General features: G+C 32.1%; 2 protein-coding genes across 2 annotated transcripts; both read right to left on the reverse strand.

The window, feature by feature from the left end:
• Positions 1 to 294: 294 nt before the first annotated feature.
• LOC111704720 (uncharacterized) lies at positions 295 to 5706 on the reverse strand. The gene is made up of 7 exons (XM_023477043.1): positions 5619 to 5706; positions 5458 to 5544; positions 4986 to 5084; positions 4402 to 4476; positions 3535 to 3618; positions 1933 to 2035; positions 295 to 505 (listed from the first exon to the last, which is right to left on the reverse strand). Exons 2-7 carry the CDS (start codon positions 5542 to 5544, stop codon positions 462 to 464), a joined length of 492 nt encoding a protein of 163 aa, XP_023332811.1. The 5' UTR covers positions 5619 to 5706; the 3' UTR covers positions 295 to 461.
• Positions 5707 to 10965: 5259 nt separating this feature from the next.
• On the reverse strand, positions 10966 to 18346 carry LOC111704724 (WD repeat-containing protein 82). Its single transcript, XM_023477051.1, has 7 exons — positions 18332 to 18346; positions 17764 to 17833; positions 14910 to 15013; positions 14128 to 14228; positions 12785 to 12844; positions 11968 to 12140; positions 10966 to 11342 (listed from the first exon to the last, which is right to left on the reverse strand). The coding sequence occupies exons 3-6, from the start codon at positions 15000 to 15002 to the stop codon at positions 11981 to 11983; spliced, it is 414 nt and encodes a 137-aa protein (XP_023332819.1). The 5' UTR covers positions 15003 to 15013; positions 17764 to 17833; positions 18332 to 18346; the 3' UTR covers positions 10966 to 11342; positions 11968 to 11980.
• Positions 18347 to 18368: the final 22 nt, after the last annotated feature.

Consider the following 18368-nt stretch of genomic DNA (forward strand, 5'->3'; position numbering starts at 1 on the left):
TGAAAGCTGTCTCAGATATTTGATCGTTTTCTCGTTAGAAACCTTTCGTTTCAAAACGATCAACTCTCGATTTTACTTTTAAAACAAGCATTTAAAATACTTTCGTTTTAAAAACGATTTTTTTGTATTTTACTTTAATAATTCTTTCATAGTAAAAAAATTCCGAATTTTTTTATTGTATAATTTCTTAAAACAAGAAATTCGCGAAATTTGTTAATGTTTTGGTCAGGAAAAAGTATTCTTTATTTTGCCTGTTAGAACATTTAATTATTTCTAAGGATTTGAAGATAATGATAACTTTTTTTAAAAGTATATTTCAAGATAATCTTAACAATATATAAATAGTTTATAAATAATGTTAACAGTGTTGGACTAGAAAAGAAGTTAAAAACAAATTATCAGACAAAATAGTCATTTCAGTTTATCATTGATCAGATTTGTCTATCCATCTATCTATCTGTCTATCTGCCAGAGGTATAACTAGCCTGACTGCCTCCAGAGGAACCTAGAACAAAAGAAACTTTAATTTCCTTCTTTCTTTAATTATATATTCTGTTTGCTATTTGATTTTTTATTCATCATAGCTTAAAGGATGTGTTTGCATAAAAAAGAGGGTATAGGCTGAATTTGAATTGAATTGGATATTGATCGCTACAATTTTTATTACTATCATGTGAAATTGCTAGTAATCGAAAACCATTTCAGTTCTAATTCAGACTTCAAAAATTATTTGAAATTTTTTATTTGAAGCAGAAAGTAAAAGACAGCATTTGGTAAATTTTTTTTTCGATTATCTCTTGTTTTTCATGAGCTATCACTTTTATAAAAACATAAATTTCGAGAAATATTTTAGAATAAAAGTTTATCTGAATGTAGTTGGATAAACAGTTTAACACTGTAATATTTTAGAATAAAAGTTTATCTGCATGTAGTTGGATAAACAGTAAACACTGTAATATTTTAGAATAAAAGTTTATCTGCATGTAGTTGGATAAACAGTAAACACTGAAATATTTTAGAATAAAAGTTTATCTGCATGTAGTTGGATAAACAGTAAACACGGAAACATTTTAGAATAAAAGTTTATCTGCTTGTAGATGGATAAACAGTAAACACTGTAATATTTTAGAATAAAAGTTTATCTCCATGTAGTTGGATAAACAGTAAATATAAAAGTTTATTTCCATGTAGTTGGATAAACAGTAAACATAAAAGTTTATCTCCATGTAGTTGGATAAACAGTAAACATAAAAGTTTATCTCCATGTAGTTGGATAAACAGTAAACACAGAAAAATACGAATAACAAAAACAAGTGAAATTTACACTGTACAGGTACAGCAAACAACGCAAAATAGCAAAAAAAGGAGAAATCATTAAAAATTTAATTTTTAAGAGAATTATTCACATTTAAAATTTGACTTAATGCAATTCCCGACAACGCCCAATTCTACAGTCAGATTGTAATTTGCTTTTGAACCATTTCTAAAAAAATGCTTTTAACATTTAAAAATACATTGTTGCAAAAATTTCAAAATCCTAAGTGTACTTTTTCAAGGAAAAGGAAGAAAAAAGGCGACATTGGACGTAATTTAATTATCTTTTTACAATTTGTTCTATCCCAGTGAAAATTAGGCGTAATTTAAAGTGATCTTCCGTTTATAACTTTTTAAAATGTTAACCTTTTAAACTTTATACCTGAAGAATGAATTAGATATTCTAGCTTTTCTATGTGAAAGATTAATTGTTTTAACTGTGGTTTCTCTGTTAAAGTAACGAATTTATCGCATGCTGAGACTATGGAAGGAAATATACAGAATTTAACACTTTTTATCCAAACAGAAAATGACGATTTCTTACTTATTGTCACTCAGATTAAGGTTTAAAGGTGTACCGTTGTAAATCAGACATGCAACTCTAAAAATAAATTTAACCTGTAGCTGCAGCAGCTTCAGCAGCATTAGCATCGTTTAGGGAGTATAGTCCTTCAGCTTGTGAGCAGTCAAAGTTAAACCACCAATCACAGATAAAGTTTTCCTAACATTTAATATCAAGATCAATAATAAATCAAGCATTTCAATTAATTTATTACGTTTCTTGCTAAAATCGGCCATAGCTTTTTTTCATAAAATTATCAAAAATCAATCATAGACGAAGTATTTCTAAAATAATGAATCAATTAATCGTAGATAGAGTTTAAACAAAATTATTAATTTATTTTATCAGCATTCTTAATAAAAATAAATAAAGTCTTGATTTTTAGAAAATAGCGAATTAAAACACATAATTAAAATAGGTGTAGTTTTAGGACTGCCATGCCCATTCCAAAAATATGATTGCCTGTGGAGGGTTCCAACGCAAGTGGATTTTACTTGCGCGCAATTGCGAGCTCTTGCAAGCAAGTGAATTTAATTGCGCAAAATTTCGTAATAATTGCGCGCAATAAACGCAATTGCAGCGTCCAACTTTCTTGCGTTTGTGTCAAATTTTATTTGAGAATATTCAATTTATACCTAATAGAACCCAAAACATGCAATTAATTATTGCGCAATTCCATTTAACAACATTTAAAAAAAATCAATTTAAACTTTGGTAGGGACATACAATAAACTGAGCTTCACTAACATTTCAGTCTCAAATGCTGAGTAAATTGAATTTAAACTTAATTTTTCATTTTATAATACTCATATACAGCATGATAACCATAAAACTCTGGCAGGGGAAGACGACTTTTAGACTCTGGGTCTGCTTTAACTAAATAAGTAAGTTAATTTTTGCTTTGTAACGACAACTAATACACCGTAATGTTGTCTTCCTATACCATAGTTTTCTGGTTCTCACTGTAGCAAAATATATAATTTTGATTAAATGAATCTTACAATTTTAACCATAAAAAATGTATCATATTGAATTTTTAACTAGTAGATTAACCTGCACACAAAACTTTAATATTTTTAAAATATGGAAAAATGTTCAAGTGACCCTGGATTATTTTTAAATCTACAGACTTCGGTGGATTTCCATTCTTGTATCTTCTGCATAAATTTGTAAGTCACACTTCAAAATGATTGAATTTTAAATGGAAAAGCCTTTGCAAAGAAATTCCGTGCAATTCGTCGCAATTCTGCGCAATTCCGCGAATATTTGATTGCATCCTTGTTCGCATTCATAGCGCAACTCAGAAGCAATCATTGCGCGCAATTTCGCGCAATTCCGCGCCACGGAATTCCGATTGGAAACCCTACTTGCCACATAGATGTAGGCTATAACAATGAAAAGCTGCTTCAAATTTAGAGACTGGCATGATTTTGAAGTGTCTCATTTCTGTGGCCTTTAATGTTAGCTTACTGGCTCAGTGATATTTTCGGAAGCCCCAGACATTTTTTGAATTTTTAGCTCAAACATGGTTGGTTCCACATGAAATTGTATTAAGTGTTCCTTGATTTAAGCCGGTACTCAATTGGAACCGGTTTTTGGCGGTTCAGTGACGCGGTTAAAATTCTTAAAATTCGGTCTCTAGATTAATTGAATTTTACCTGGTTAAAGATTGTCCCATTAGGGCAAAGAATACTATATGTTCTCAAACCACCTTCTCCATTGTTTGCGCAAATATGGAAAACCTAAAATTACAATTGCAACAAATTGAACATAATTTTCGCATAAAAAAACATTATATAATATTTAAAATGTTCTGAAGCGATCTCAACAAATCAACCAATATGAGGAAAAGTCTCAGCGATATATCAGTAAGAGTAAAGATCTTAACAGTTCAACCAATGTGAGTAAAGATCTCAACAGTGCAACCAATGAGAGTAAAAATCTCAACAATTTAACCAATAAGAGTAAAGATCTCAACAGTGCAACTAATGAGAGTCAAGATCTCAACAGTGCAACCAATGAGAGTCAAGATATCAACAGTGCAACCAATAAGAGTAAAGATCTTAACAGTTCAACCAATAAGAGTAAAGATCTCAACAATTCAAATAATGAAAGTAAATATCTCAACAATTCAACAAACCTATACATTTTTCACAACCCATAAAGCCTATTTTGTTTTTTTAAACATTACAAATAAATCCATCATTTTTATTTCTAAAAGTTGGTAGTTCATCGTCGAAAAATACTAACAATCCACCACTAGCTTACATTAAATATAATGTAAACAATAAATATGTAACTTTCCTTTTCCTTTTGCTTTTATTTCTATTTGTTTTATATTTTTTAGAATGGGGGGAAATATTCCCACAACTTCTATTTTTGGAGAACTGAGATCTTAAAAGTTCAATCAATAAGAGCGGATATTTCTAAGATTTAACCAATAAGAGCAAAGATCTCAAGAATTCAACCAATGAAAGTAGAGCTTCTCATTTGCACAAATGGTCAATGTCAACAGCTGACTGTACCTGGCATTCTGCACTAGTGTCAGCGTAGTAACCTCCCTCTACTCTTCCATCACAGCCAAAGCCAGTGTCAGGAACCTATTTTAAAAAGTATTGAAGATGAATATTTTCATTTTCATTTTCATTTTCATACTTTTAGAATTTTAGACATGTATCCTGAACCACAAAACCAATAATTTGACTAATACTAATCTTTTTATCATAATTTGCAAAACATTTTTTTTTGAGTTAATTTAGATTTACAGGGCGTCCCACAAAACATGACAGTTTGTAAATAGTTTAGAATGTCGTCTTCCATACACTGTAATATATATCAAAGGCTGTTTGCAGTTTATTTCGCTTAAAAAATCTTTTGCTCAAATATATTTTACTTTGAAGTTAATTTTAGGATAATATGACTCGACTATATAATCTTTCTATTATTGTTTTTGGTATTAAACCACTTAACAAATTATGGAAGAAGACATTCTAAACTATTTACCAAGTGTCATGTTTCGTGGGACACCCTGTAGTATTTTCGTTGGTTAGTTTATTTGTTTAGAAGAACAAAATGTACTGTTCAATGTCTGAATCTGATCAGAATTTACCTGAGCATAAATGGGATAATCCTGACCAGGTATTCCAGGAATATTAACTTCTAGACCTCCATCCTCTCCATCTCCTCCTCCTCCACCACCTCCTCCACTCTAAAACAAGTATTCATATTCTCTCATGATTTCGCTCTTAAAGAACTCAACGCAAACTCTAATTTTCTAATCCCTATATTTTTGCAACATGAAGCATGATGAACGATGGTGGCATTTGTAACTCTATAGTTCAAACTTTGACAATGTAAACCCGCTAAATTGAAGACTGAAATAACATAGGTCTACAACATCAGGTTTCAAAGATTATTAGAAAATCATAGAATGAAGGAAGATAAACCTGGTTATAGCTGAGCTAGATATACCTGGTAGCCGGATAGCTGGCCTAGATATACCTGGTTATAGCTGAGCTAGATATACCTGGTAGCCGGATAGCTGGCCTAGATATACCTGGTTATAGCTGAGCTAGATATACCTGGTAGCCGGATAGCTGGCCTAGAGAGCTAAATATCTGTTCGGAGAAAATAGCAACAAAGAAGAAGAGAACATGGAGAGAATTCATCTGTAAATTTAAAAATTAGTTAACTTTTATTTTGATTTATGTATATATGATCGCCATCAAATATTTATTCTTACAGGGGGACTGTAAGTGAAGTTTAAGTGAACCTCCAGATGACACTGCCGATGTACAACGGTACCCTTGAAGCTATAATCTGAAAAAATGTGGAAGATACCATTGTTTTTTGACTCAAATAGTATTTATTTCTGTTTCTCCATTTCATCTTATATGCAAGAAATGTGCAAGTCACTTTCTCAGAGAAACCGAAAATAAAAGTTTAAAGGAACAAAAACATTGATATCTAACTCATATTTGATTAGACAAAGCTTTTAAGTATACCTTTGTAAATCAGGCATTGCAATCTTTGCTTGGAGGGTCACTTGAATGAAAATTTAAAAATACATAATTGTATTTTTACGCATAGTTTTAAAAAATGTTGGACATATTCTTGCCATTCAGTGCATTTGTCGCTTTCCAGAAACATTTTCTGATTTAAACCTAGAGGATCAAGTTTAGGGTTTCCAGCGAATGAAAACTTTCGCGAAAAACTGCAAAAATTTTTGTTTTTATTTCGCAAACGTTTTTGCGAAATTTCGGTTTTTAATTTCGCGAATTAAGCAAAAATGTTAACATTTTTCGCTAGCGAACAAAATACGAAAAATGCAAAATTTTCGGCTCTCGCGAAACGATTTATACTTTTCGCTGGAAATCCTAATCAAGTTTAAAGTTTGTTTAAACATTAATGACACGGTCACAGTTCTGACTAAAAACATTATTGCAATGCACAAAAAAAAATATTTAGTATTTTGTACTAAACTATTTTCATTTCAAAAACCCTTTTCATTCTTGATTTTATGCTTTGAACTTGCATGCATTTAGTTTATTTCCTGGAACACCAGTGTGACTCGCGTGAATAAGCATTTTTAGTTAAAAGTCAAATCAAAGACAATCCATAAATGAAAAATAACTGATTTTTTAAAACAATTCAATCTTTACTACTTTTTACTACTTTATTATCATAGGTATGATAAATGTCTTTTTTAAAAGTTCAACCAGACTCGACAAAAAAAAGTATTTCTTTATCGTTCATAAAAACAATAAATCGGTGGCCGAATTTAAAGAATTTGAGCGGCGGTTTAAATTTAAGCCGAGGTTCAAATTTGGTTGGTTCCACTTAAAATTGTATCAAGTGTTTCAAGATTTAAGCCGGCGCTTAATTTAAACCGGGTTTTGGCGGATTTAAACCGCGGCTTAAATTCTTTAAATTCCATCTCAGGTTAAAAGAATGTTTACATATAATTGTTTTTCTTTTTACACGTATCAAAATATTCATGTACTATGCAGTGCATTTTTTAGATTTTAGATTTGCGAAAACCTTATTGAATTATGTTTGGCTTGATGAGCTACTTCGCTTGTGCATTCTTGGCCATTCTTATAGAGACGCAGTTTAATGAGTTTTTTTTGCTTTTCCATTAAATCAGACTTTGGATCGACCGAACCTTGGATCTTTGCATCCATCTTAATAATATTGATATACCGAGTAAATAAAGATTCCAAAACATGGAACTATTTTTTATTAACATTTGCTTATTTTTGGAATATCCATTGATCTTCCAATCCTAATGAGTTGTAAATTATTTGACATCTGAACTTGCAAAGATTTCAATGCACGTGGTTCAGAAGAACCATAGAATAAATATTGATAAGACATGGTGCATCATAGACTATATATTAATAAGACATGGTGGATCATAGAATATATATTAAGACATGGTGCATCATAGACTACATATTAATAAAACATATTGCATCATAGACAATATATTAATACGACATGATGCATCATAGAATATATATAAATAAGACATGGTGCTTCATAGAATAAACATTAATCAGAAATGGTGCATCATAGACTATATATTAATAAGACATGGTGCATCATAGACTATATATTAATAAGACATGGTACATCATAGACTACATATTAATAAGACATGGTGCATCATATACTATTATTAATAAAAATATTGCAACATATATGACAATATATTAAAGACTAAATTATTGAAAAGACAGGTTGAATTACAGACTTTAAAAAAGACCCTAAAGAGAGACTGCGAAGATATGGTGCAAATATAGAAGAACTATTTAAAGAAGGAAAATGTTATTTTTACGGGTTGAGCCCTATCTCCTCCCCCTCCTCTATATATGCCCTTGGAGTGACCGCCGTGACCGGTCATGTCTGTCTCTGATATTTATATAGTTTATGCATCGTGCATACTTGACATTAATGTGCAGGCCTTCACACTGTATATTTTACCACTCAGCGCACTCTTATTATTTTTACTTCTATAGATAGATACAGCGGGACCCATAAACCTAACGATTAGGAAGACGACTGTTAGACTAAAAAATTACACAAATGATTTTGCTTAAGTTTCATCTTCCTATTCCACAGTTTTATAAGTTTCACTGTATATACAAATCAGTTACACCGGAAGAAGTGTATTTTAATTTGTACCGCAAATAATCGATGTTTATAACTGTGTAAACAGTATAAATATTTATAACCAATCCTCTCAGATTGATTTAGTATAAGATCGTCAAACCAAAAGTCTGGGGTCAATTTTGGAAAGTCGACCACAATTTTTTCCTAAAAAATTTACATCTGGCTTTTTGTGACTTTGAATGATGTAGTGGAATAAAACACAATAAACCTTTTAATTTAGTTGTAAACCAAAGACATCATAGAATTGTATATTTTCTTGAAAAATCATTCAGCTCTACCCCCTATATATGAACATTGCCCCCTTGACCATTTTTATGTTATATATGAATTTGTCAGTTGCATTCCTACAGTCTAGGATAAAAGAGCTCTGCTAGAAAAAAGCTCTCTGCAGTCTGCACTATTTGCAGTGGACGCTGAGAAAGGTGTCTGCACATATGGAGGGAGGGTGTCTGCACTTGCATATGGAGGGAGGGAAGGCCAAGCGGCCCTGAACCCTGTGCTTAAGTAGCTAGCCTGCTTCTTTACTACAGAAGCAACGACCAAGGTATTAAGTCAAGAAATAGGAATAACAAAGAGCTACTATGTCTTATACTAATCCGGTTTTATATCCACTCCAATTAGCGATCGGAGCTCTTACTGCAAGGGCCCTTTCCCTGCTCCCTGAGCAGAGCTCTTAAAAGGGGACAACTCCGCATTTTGCATGCAGCATTGCTCACTGAATGCAATACTTCCAAAGGAATTCCGCTGGACTGGGATACAGTATAGCATGTGGACAAATGTAGTGATTTTAACGAAACATTCCTAAGCCACTCCTACAAACCCTTATCCTTATCTCTAACTCTCCTCTACCTACCATCTAGACTTCTCACAAGCAGCGAAATGAGACTCAAGGACATTTCTATGAGCGGGTAACTTGATTATCCTTTGTTGAATAGAAACCCTCCTTGTACAGGAAAGTAAAAATGTCCGGTTCATTGCAAGGAATTGCTATTGCTCCCTCGCCGGAAATATAAACTAACTTTAAGTGCTAGAAGTGATGGGTACACCTATACAATGAAAAGTTGATCCTGCACTGTCTTATAATGGCGAAAAGCAGCTCCATAAATAGACGGGCAAAGGTCGGCAAGGAAAAAAGAAACTGCGAAAGCGCAGATGGAGAAACGGTAACAGTAAGAAAACCACCCTTTAATAATCACTCTGCAATTCAATTCAAAAGAATTAAGAAAACGTTTAACTTACCACATGGGGGTAATCTTAATTATTTGTTTCGAGGGTTCTATGCAGAAATAGAAAGGAATTCAAAACTCATGGCATTTACTTATCTTAACAGTATTGCACGGCAATTTCTTTGTAATTGTAGAATGCGGATTTTTGTCTGACATTTCCGACGCTGAATACTTTTCTTATTTTATAGATTTTTTTCAAAATAGATAATTCTTTCTATTTTTAGTTTGTTAACTTTTTTAACTCTTGTTGAATTCATGATGTATAAATGTAAAATGTATAATGTATTATGTAGGGAGTATACATATACCGAGGGTAATGTTTCTAATAAAAGTTCTCTGAGCATTCATAGTTGTATGTTAGGACAACCTTCCAGGCTAAACGATTCCTGTGAATTCAAGCAGCAGTGTTTATGCCATAGAAAACATAGATTACAGACGTTTTCAGGTTCTTTCTCTATGTGGCAACTTTCGAAATGTAACAAATTTCACAAGTAAACATGCCCAAGATGTCCCAGCCGCAACGTGAGAATAGAACACATGGCTCAATCCAATCTGACCTTATTTTTAAACTGTCGAATGTTTTCTTTTTTGGGGTTAATTGACCAAATGGTTTTGAAAAAAATATCGTTTAGGCTAAGAACAAGGAATTAACAACGGAAGTGTCTCAATTATAAAAGCAGCAGCTTTTGGGTAAGGGTAGTGTTCGCGAAAAATGAAAGGTAAGGTAAGGCCGGGCTGACATCGAATTTTATTCGTTCTTGATCGCTACTGATTATACACTTATCTGTTGCAGCGTATGTAAGGAGAAAATGGTAAAAAATGTCTTGTACCCAAGTGTGTATCGTCCATTAATTAATTAGTCAGATATTAAAACCTACAAATGTCGAATTCAGATCGATGTATTCTTTTATAATTGATATTTCATAATAATTTTATAAATGATGTACTTTAAAAGATGATTATTTGACCGCTAGGTGTCTTAATAATCTAGTTTTTTAGTCTTAAGTCATTAATTTTGACTCTTATTGAGTCGTTTTAAGTCAAGAATTTTTTTGTTTTTGTTCCTAAAAAATCTTGCCCCCCCCCCTCACTTAAATCCTGTATCCGCCCCTGTGTCTCATCTTGATATTTCAGTGATTTCACTTGGAAGAGTTACACCTAGGAGCCAAAACATTGTTGTTAAAAGTAACCCCTTTCATTTTTCGCGAACTCTTCCTTTAATTATCACCTGTGAAATTTATTGTTTGTCATTTGTAATATAAAACAGAACACACGAGTTCCGAAAGTTATGTCACTAACCCAGTGTCTTGTCAGGTCTGGGGCCAAACCACGGCTAGGAAATTTATTCCCCTGAGGTTTCTGCTTCGTCTGGACAAACAAATACTCTGTGGTTTATGCTAACATAAACATGTCATGAAGCACGCGGAAACTGTATGAGGTGAAGATATTTTTATATCGAACATTTCGAAATTAAATAGATTGAAAAAAATTTCTCATAAACCCGGAAAATGCTTTTCTAATTAATATCCACTTGTGGTGTTGCTTTACTGTCTAAATGATAGTGTGCAACTCGATAAACATGACAATCAAGAGACGACTCAAAAAGAGTAAGAATTGCTTCCAAATGTCGTAAACCAGAGAGTAACATAACAATGAACTCACTTTTCTCTACTTTCATAATTTTCTAGATGTTTTTCTCAAACTTTATTCATATTTAGGATTCAGGTACAAATGAAACATGCCAAGTCGAAAAAATACCCATTTTCTTTAGATTTTTAATTTTATCTTATTCTTCAAGGGATTTATCGCCAAAAATAGTAATTCACAGCGTTGTATGATCAAGTTTGAATAATGTGTCCCTTATTCATGTTTCTCTAGAGAAAACTGATTGTTTTGTTTGAAGTTGAGGTTCCATGCTAAAGAAACTTGCGCATTTCCACTGCACAAGGGAGGATGATTAATCGGAATTAAACACCTTTCAAGCGTAAAAAACGTTTACATTTTCAACATTATTCCTCAATTAAAATTACAACGACAGTCTGTTTAACATTGGTAACGATACAAAACTAAAATACAAATAAATAAGTTGAAAACATATTTAGATAATAGGGAAACCTTCTTCAAATCTGTTTTCTCAAAAATCAAGTTTTTCACATATTAAAAATGTAAGAATTACAAACATGATTTTTTTTTCATCGTTCACACTGTATGCCGATTTTATTAGCGCCTGATCCAATCAGGGTTCAGTCATGTGTTAGTTGTCTATTCTGAACCAATAGAAATTGTATGGCGGTAACATCTATCTATCTATCTCATTATCCAATTAGAGATAGGAATCCTTATATCGGCGCCAACAGTAAATGGAAATATATACTACTTCTACTAAAACTATAGTGCGCGGTAAAAGAATCATTGAGGAGTAATTTCAAGTGAGCCCATATTTAAAAAGTTGAATGCCTGATTCACAACGGTACCTTGAAAACCTTTATTTGAGCAACAAGAAAGCTATCGTCGTTTTTTCTTTCTAGAAAAGACTAAATTCTTACAACTTCTTTCTTGGTCCCTGTAGAATAAATCCGCATAATAGGTACCAATGTGAATCAGGCGTGTAACTGAATGAATAAAGAGTCTCTTGAAATTACGTTTACAGTCCATTGAAAGTAAAGTAATCAATTACTGAAAAAGGTCTCCCTAGATTAGACAGTCAATAAACTCCGTCTATAAACCCTCCAGGCTTGAATGCAGGCTGTTGGTGCATAACTGGGGTAGGGGAGGGCAGAGGCCCCTTGCCCCCTCCTCCTGTACCATCCAGGTCAGGGGCCCAGAAGTTTAGGCTTTGACAAGCAGAGGCCATCATCATATACCTGAATATTTATAATAGTTTATTATCAAGATATCAGGATAGACTATATAATAAAGCCCCCCTGCAGCGCCGAAAAATTAATAGTTGAGAGCATCTGCATAGATATTAATATATATTTCATTAGTCATATATTAGCTATTGCTGGCCATACGGATAGGCTAAAAAAAAATCGAAATTTTTTTCTTCATCTAAATAAATTTTTTTTATCACATGCCTATTTTATTTCCGACAAATCACAATATTAGGAGATTTCAAAAAGCTGTAAAGAAGGTTATTGACGAGTTAACAAAATGAAAAAATTAAAAGTATAATATTAAAATGAATTGAAAATTGAGTATAGGTTTGTCCTTTAAATGGCAGTTTTGATATTTAATCGGATAAAAATTAGTAAGTAAGGGAACACACAATACAGTGCTTTGATACATAATGAACTTGCTTGGGAACCCAGCTTTGCCCGCATGGAAACTAAATTTTTCCTTTTAAAACTTAGAACTTTAAACCCAGTTCCCCAATCAAAATGTGAGGCAAATTGGTCCAGGGGTTCCTGAATAATAATCGGACATCTAGACAAACAGACAACAAGACAAACAGAGATTCTTTAAATATATGTATATGTATATGTATATTATAAATTTATATGATTACCTGGGGTTGAACTGCACACTTGTTACAGGATGTTGATGCTCTCCTCTCAGAGTAAATGCCCTGAAGTATTGAGTACAGCACAGTACAGTTAAGGCGGTAGAAAAGGTGCGGTAAATAATTATTTAGTTTATCTAGTTTCTAGGATTAAACTGGGTTAACACTGAACTTTGCATATTCCCTCTCAATAAACCTAGAAAATGTTGCTTAAAAACAATTAGACACATTAAATAATTAAATCTACCCAATTGAGCGCCGGCTCAAACCTCTAAACACTGAATACAAATTCAAGTGGAGCCAACCATGTTTGAGCCGCGTCTCAAATTATTTAAATTCGGCCTCTGAAGTCCTACACGTGACACAAAATCTCTATATAAACTCTGACGTAGATATTCATCGATTATTGTATTATTGTAAATATAAGAAGCAAACCAGATTAAAACATTTAAGCCAAAATTATTAACTTTGATAATATTATGTTTAAGAAATTCTTTTTGACAGTCTAGTACTGACGTCAGTTGGCTAGATTTAAGTTCATAATTGGTTATATTGGGAAAGAATCACGATTACAAATAAATAGTTTATAATGTTATTTTCTGTTAACCCTATCCTATCCCTGGCTGGGGAAGAAATCAACGGAACAAACGAATACCCTCTTCTGTAAAATAAGTGTAATCTATTGCTTTTAGAGACTGCAACAATAAACCTTATTTAAATTTGTACAATGCACAGTATAAATCTCATCTCAGGATTTAATCTATATNCAACATTAAACCCCCGGATTTTTACCAAGCTTTCAAAACAGCTTGGATAGTGGTACACATAAAAATGGAAACAAAGAGGAACTGTCAATTAAAAACTTATTTACTCTTTTCATGTAAACTTTGATTCGGGGTGTCCCAATTAAATATGTCGTCTTTGTTCCAAGAGGGATTATTTCGAAAATACAATTTTGTAGTACCTCAATTTAAACATTTAACACCGAAAACTAGTAGTCTCCGGATTTCCAAAATGAGTTCTACCATTTTTTCACCTTTATAATAGACGGAAATGGTAGGAATTTTTTCCAGATTCTTAATTTAAAATAAAAAAAACTGTTAAAATGTTCAATATCTCCGGCAATTTAAAAATAAAAAGAAGGTAGACCACGTTTTGGAAAGTTCATTAGACGTATAATCTTTATTATGCACGTTATGTCATTTATCAATTATCAGAAATCAAAGACGATATTAAAGTCGTCTCTCAATTCCCATGTTTATTGGGACGCCCTGTAATAAAACTTTGGCAACGCTAGTGCTTATTATACAATGAACAGTGAACAGGCTTATGATAAGAAATGTACTTACTTTTGTCCTGTGTCTGCCTTGTATACGTGTATTGTACTGTCACTAGAACCAGTCAATACATATTGAGAATCAGGGGTAAAACTGGCTTCAATAGGAATACCCTAGTATTAATACAACAAAATAAAAAGATTTATAAGAACCTAGCAATGAGAATAAAATGAAGTAGTTGAATAACATAGGACTAGATCAACTACCGCCCATCTCAAATGTGAATTGGAGTAAAATGAAGTAGTTGAACAACATAGGAATAGATCAACTACCGCCCATCTCAAATGTGAATTAGAGTAAAATGAAGTAGTTGAACAACATAGGATTAGATCAACTACCGTCCATCTCAAATGGTTTAACAAAATGAGACTTTAAGGGACTGTAAGCGTAACTTCAAATGACACTCTATGCAAAGAGGTCAGTGTCCTATTAACAATGATACCCTTAAAACCTTTGACTGTCTATCGAGTGCAGAGAGGTGTGTGTGTATATCTGTTAAACAGCTGTTAAATTGTTCTGAAACCCGGTGTACGCTGAATATAGTTTGAACTTAACACAGCTGATCCGTTGCATAGCGTTCCTTCAAAATATCTCTCTTTTACTCTAAAAGCGGTTTTCAAAAGTAAACTTTAAATTTTCTGTCGCTTCTGAAAAGTAACTTTTGATATTTTTACTGTGAATTTTCCTTCTATAAATGGAAGGTCACTTGAAATTGATCCTATTGTCCCTTTTAAGTTTAAAGTGTTCTATGGCGTACAAAGGAACAATAACCAAAGGTTTATTAGCAAATTAACCTTATTATTCTGGTATCCAGCAAGGGTATAAAGGGGTTTTCCATCGAAAGCGTCAACTATGCGTATCACAGCTCCATTAGTAGTCAACATCATTAGCTTACCATCTAAATACAGGGGGGATTGATAAAATAAAGATATTAAAGAAATAAAGGAAAGGATCAAAATATGAAAAAAGATAAAAAGATATAAAAGGATAAAGAAAATGTATTTTAAGATGAAAAAAGATATTTAAGAATAAACAAAAGAGTACAAAGATGAAACAAATATATGTGAGAATAACCATATGGATTCAGAGATAAAAAGATATGGAAGAATAAAGAAAATGTATTCAAAGATGAAAAAAAAGATATTTAAGAATAAACAAAAGAATACAAAGATAAAAAAGATTAAATGATCAAAAAAATATAAAAGAATAGACAAAATGATTCAAAGATAAAAAATATTGAAGAATCAACAAAAAAAAATTCGAAGATTTATAATAAATGGAAGTATGTGAGAAGAACATTATGGAAGAATGGAAAGGATGAAATATTCCAAGAATTAATGAAAATATAAAGTACGAGAGAAGAAAAGAATGGAAGAATGGAAAGAATGAAAATATTGGAGAATCAAAGAAGATATGAAAGTATGAGAGAAGACAAGAATGGAAGAATGGAAATGATGAAAATATTCCAAGGATTAATGAAAATATGAAAGTATGAGAGAAGACAAGAATGGAAGAATGGAAATGATGAAAATATTCCAAGAATTAATGAAAGTATGAGAGAAGACAAGAATGGAAGAATGGAAAGAATGAAAATATTCCAAGAATTAATGAAAATATGAAAGTATGAGAGAAAACTAGAATGGAAGAATGGAAAGGATGAAAATATTCCAAGAATTAATGAAAATATGAAAAGAGAAAACTAGAATGGAAGAATGGAAGAATGAAAATATTTCAAGAATTAATGAAAATATGAAAGTATAAAAGAAGACAAGAATGGAAGAATGGAAAGAATGAACATATTGGAGAATTGAAGAAGATATTAAATTGAAACATAAATCATTGAAGTGAATAAAAAATAAAGAAGAAAAATAAAAAGATTTAAAGAGCTTAAAATTAAGATAATATATAACTTAAATGTCCTCCCTCCAAAACTTCTATTGGTTTTCTTTTTTGATATTTGAAAATCAAAAACATAAATGGCGTTTGCGTTCAATTCGAAATCCTTTTTTTTGTGAATAATTCTCCCAAATTCAGCACTTTTTAAAACTAGATTATTTGTTTTTACATGATGCACACAAACTTAGGATCTATCATATTTAAGAGGATAAACAGATGTTTAAAGGGAGAGACCGGCTAGACATGGTAGTTGAACTGAAAGTGCAGTTTTGTAGAGAATAGTTTTAGTATTTATTTGATACCAATGGGACATTTTTACGGTGTACAATTTTTAATTTAGAGCGAAAAGTTGTTTTTGATATTCAACAGTTGTTTCAGTCAGCAGAAGAAACGTTTTATTACAATTCTTAAATAACATGCACAAAATATGTAACACATACTATTCTACCGGTTGCATGTACACAAACAGGAGAAAAATAATGAACTTAAATCATTGAAAAAAGTTATTATAATTCATTTTAAAATCTCGCTGGTTTATGCAATATTTTTCAGCTAAGGTCGCTTATTAGAGGTTTTCTTTAATTTATTATTAAGACGACATTTTGAAGAAAACTGCGAATAAAATTATAGAAACAGCAAAGGAAATTATGAAAATTACATAATCGATTCTATGGTTCTATGGCTTTCATCGATAATTTTTTAAAAGAAATATATTCATTAACAGCAAATTAGTCTATAAGATAATATTTTTACATATTTTGTCAAGGTTATTAAATAATTGTAAAAATCGTATCTTTTGCCGACTGAAACAACTAGTGAAATATTTCAAACAACTTTACGCTCTTATTTAAAAATTGTACACCGTATAAATGTCTCATTGGTATAAATGAATCCTAAAGTTTTTCTCTACAATACTGCACTTTCAGCTCTACCATGCCTAGTCGGTCTTTTTCCCAGCAAATGTTTCGTTTTTTTTTCACTGTTTCACCGTTTCCGGATACAAAAAGTTAAACATTTTCATTAATTTTTTTACTCCCAAGAATAGAATTAAAAAAACTTTAAAATGTTATGCAAGCCCATTGCAACCTCCCCCTTAAAGCCTCTCGCGCGATCTGTCAAAAAGTTTTCATTTATACAGAGCCCGCGAGTTAAAAGCTTCGGCTCGAGACTTAATTCTTTAAACGCAGCTTTAAGACCCAATCTGAGACCCGGAACTATGACGACAGCTTGTGTCACGTGATTGACAGCTGCGAGATCTTAGGCTCGACTTAAGGAGTAAAGCCCAATGAAAATAAAACCGACCTTGGTTGCTTTTAGTGAAGAATAAGGCTCTATGTTGGGTCTTATTCTCATCAAAACCCGGAATGCGCCAGTTCCAACTATGAAAATCCGCCAAATACAACATTAAACCGGTTTTATGAACTAAACTCTGTTGAAAATTAGAGCAACTTAAATCCGAAAGCCCGAGCCGTAAATAGGCTCAACAGCTCAGACCTGAGTCGTATTTTCTTGAATTTTTTTAATCGCCGGCTCAGGGGGAGTAAAAAAAAAGTTTGATTAAAAGAGTTGCACATAAAAGGTACAATTTTGCACCAGACGTCGCTTATCACACTTAGATTTACGCTGAATAAAAAAATGAATTTATCCATTAAACGGTGGAATATGAAGACGATCATTAAGAACTGCTATTAGTATTTGATGCTATTATTGCAGTTTCCCAGTTGCCTGCACAAAGTTGTGAATCTTAATAACCTAGGCTGAATTTTATTCCTGTCCAGTCACAACCAGATTCCAGAGGGTACTTGAAAGTTGAGAACGGTCCCTATTAAATACATAATTCATCATCAATTAAATGAAAAGGATGGATATTACAATGTATCAATGTATCAATGTATCAATCAATCAATATATCAATCAATCAATCAACCAATCAATCAATCAATGAATCAATCAATCAACCAATCAATCAACCAATCAATCACACACTCACTCACTCACTCACTTAATCAATCAACCAATCAGTTTTAGGGACATCTTCCTATTCACAAATCAAACTCAAGATGAACTAACTAGATCAAGAATGGGATTACAGCTCGAGTTTTTGTATTCAAAAGAAAAAATTTTGCTTTGATTTTGGAGAAAATAAGATTTCAAATGTATATCTCAAAAAAACATTTTTACTTGACAGAATAGGTAATATTGATGAACAAAAATACCTAAATATTTTCTTAAATACAGAAGGTGAAAATGATTACTGAAGGCCGGGGGAGAAGGGGGGGGGATGGTAGAGATTAGACCTGAGGCTGAGAATAAATCCTACCTTCTCAAAACTTTGTAGATCGTAAAGTTTAATATAT

This window comes from Eurytemora carolleeae, unplaced genomic scaffold (assembly GCF_000591075.1).
Source record: "Eurytemora carolleeae unplaced genomic scaffold, Eaff_2.0 scaffold460, whole genome shotgun sequence".
NCBI lineage: Eukaryota > Metazoa > Arthropoda > Copepoda > Calanoida > Temoridae > Eurytemora > Eurytemora carolleeae.

Coding starts and splice junctions, on each gene's coding strand:
- LOC111704724 (XM_023477051.1), bottom strand. CDS start 15,002: ATGATGTTGACTACTAATGGAGCTGTGATACGCATAGTTGACGCTTTC. Junction 12,845..14,127: donor AAGGCAGACACAGGACAAAA/GTAAGTACATTT, acceptor TCAATACTTCAG/GGCATTTACTCTGAGAGGAG. Junction 12,141..12,784: donor AGTGTGCAGTTCAACCCCAG/GTAATCATATAA, acceptor ATAAATATTCAG/GTATATGATGATGGCCTCTG.
- LOC111704720 (XM_023477043.1), bottom strand. CDS start 5,544: ATGAATTCTCTCCATGTTCTCTTCTTCTTTGTTGCTATTTTCTCCGAA. Junction 5,085..5,457: donor GCCAGCTATCCGGCTACCAG/GTATATCTAGCT, acceptor TACTTGTTTTAG/AGTGGAGGAGGTGGTGGAGG. Junction 506..1,932: donor TGAAGCTGCTGCAGCTACAG/GTTAAATTTATT, acceptor CTTTTGTTCTAG/GTTCCTCTGGAGGCAGTCAG.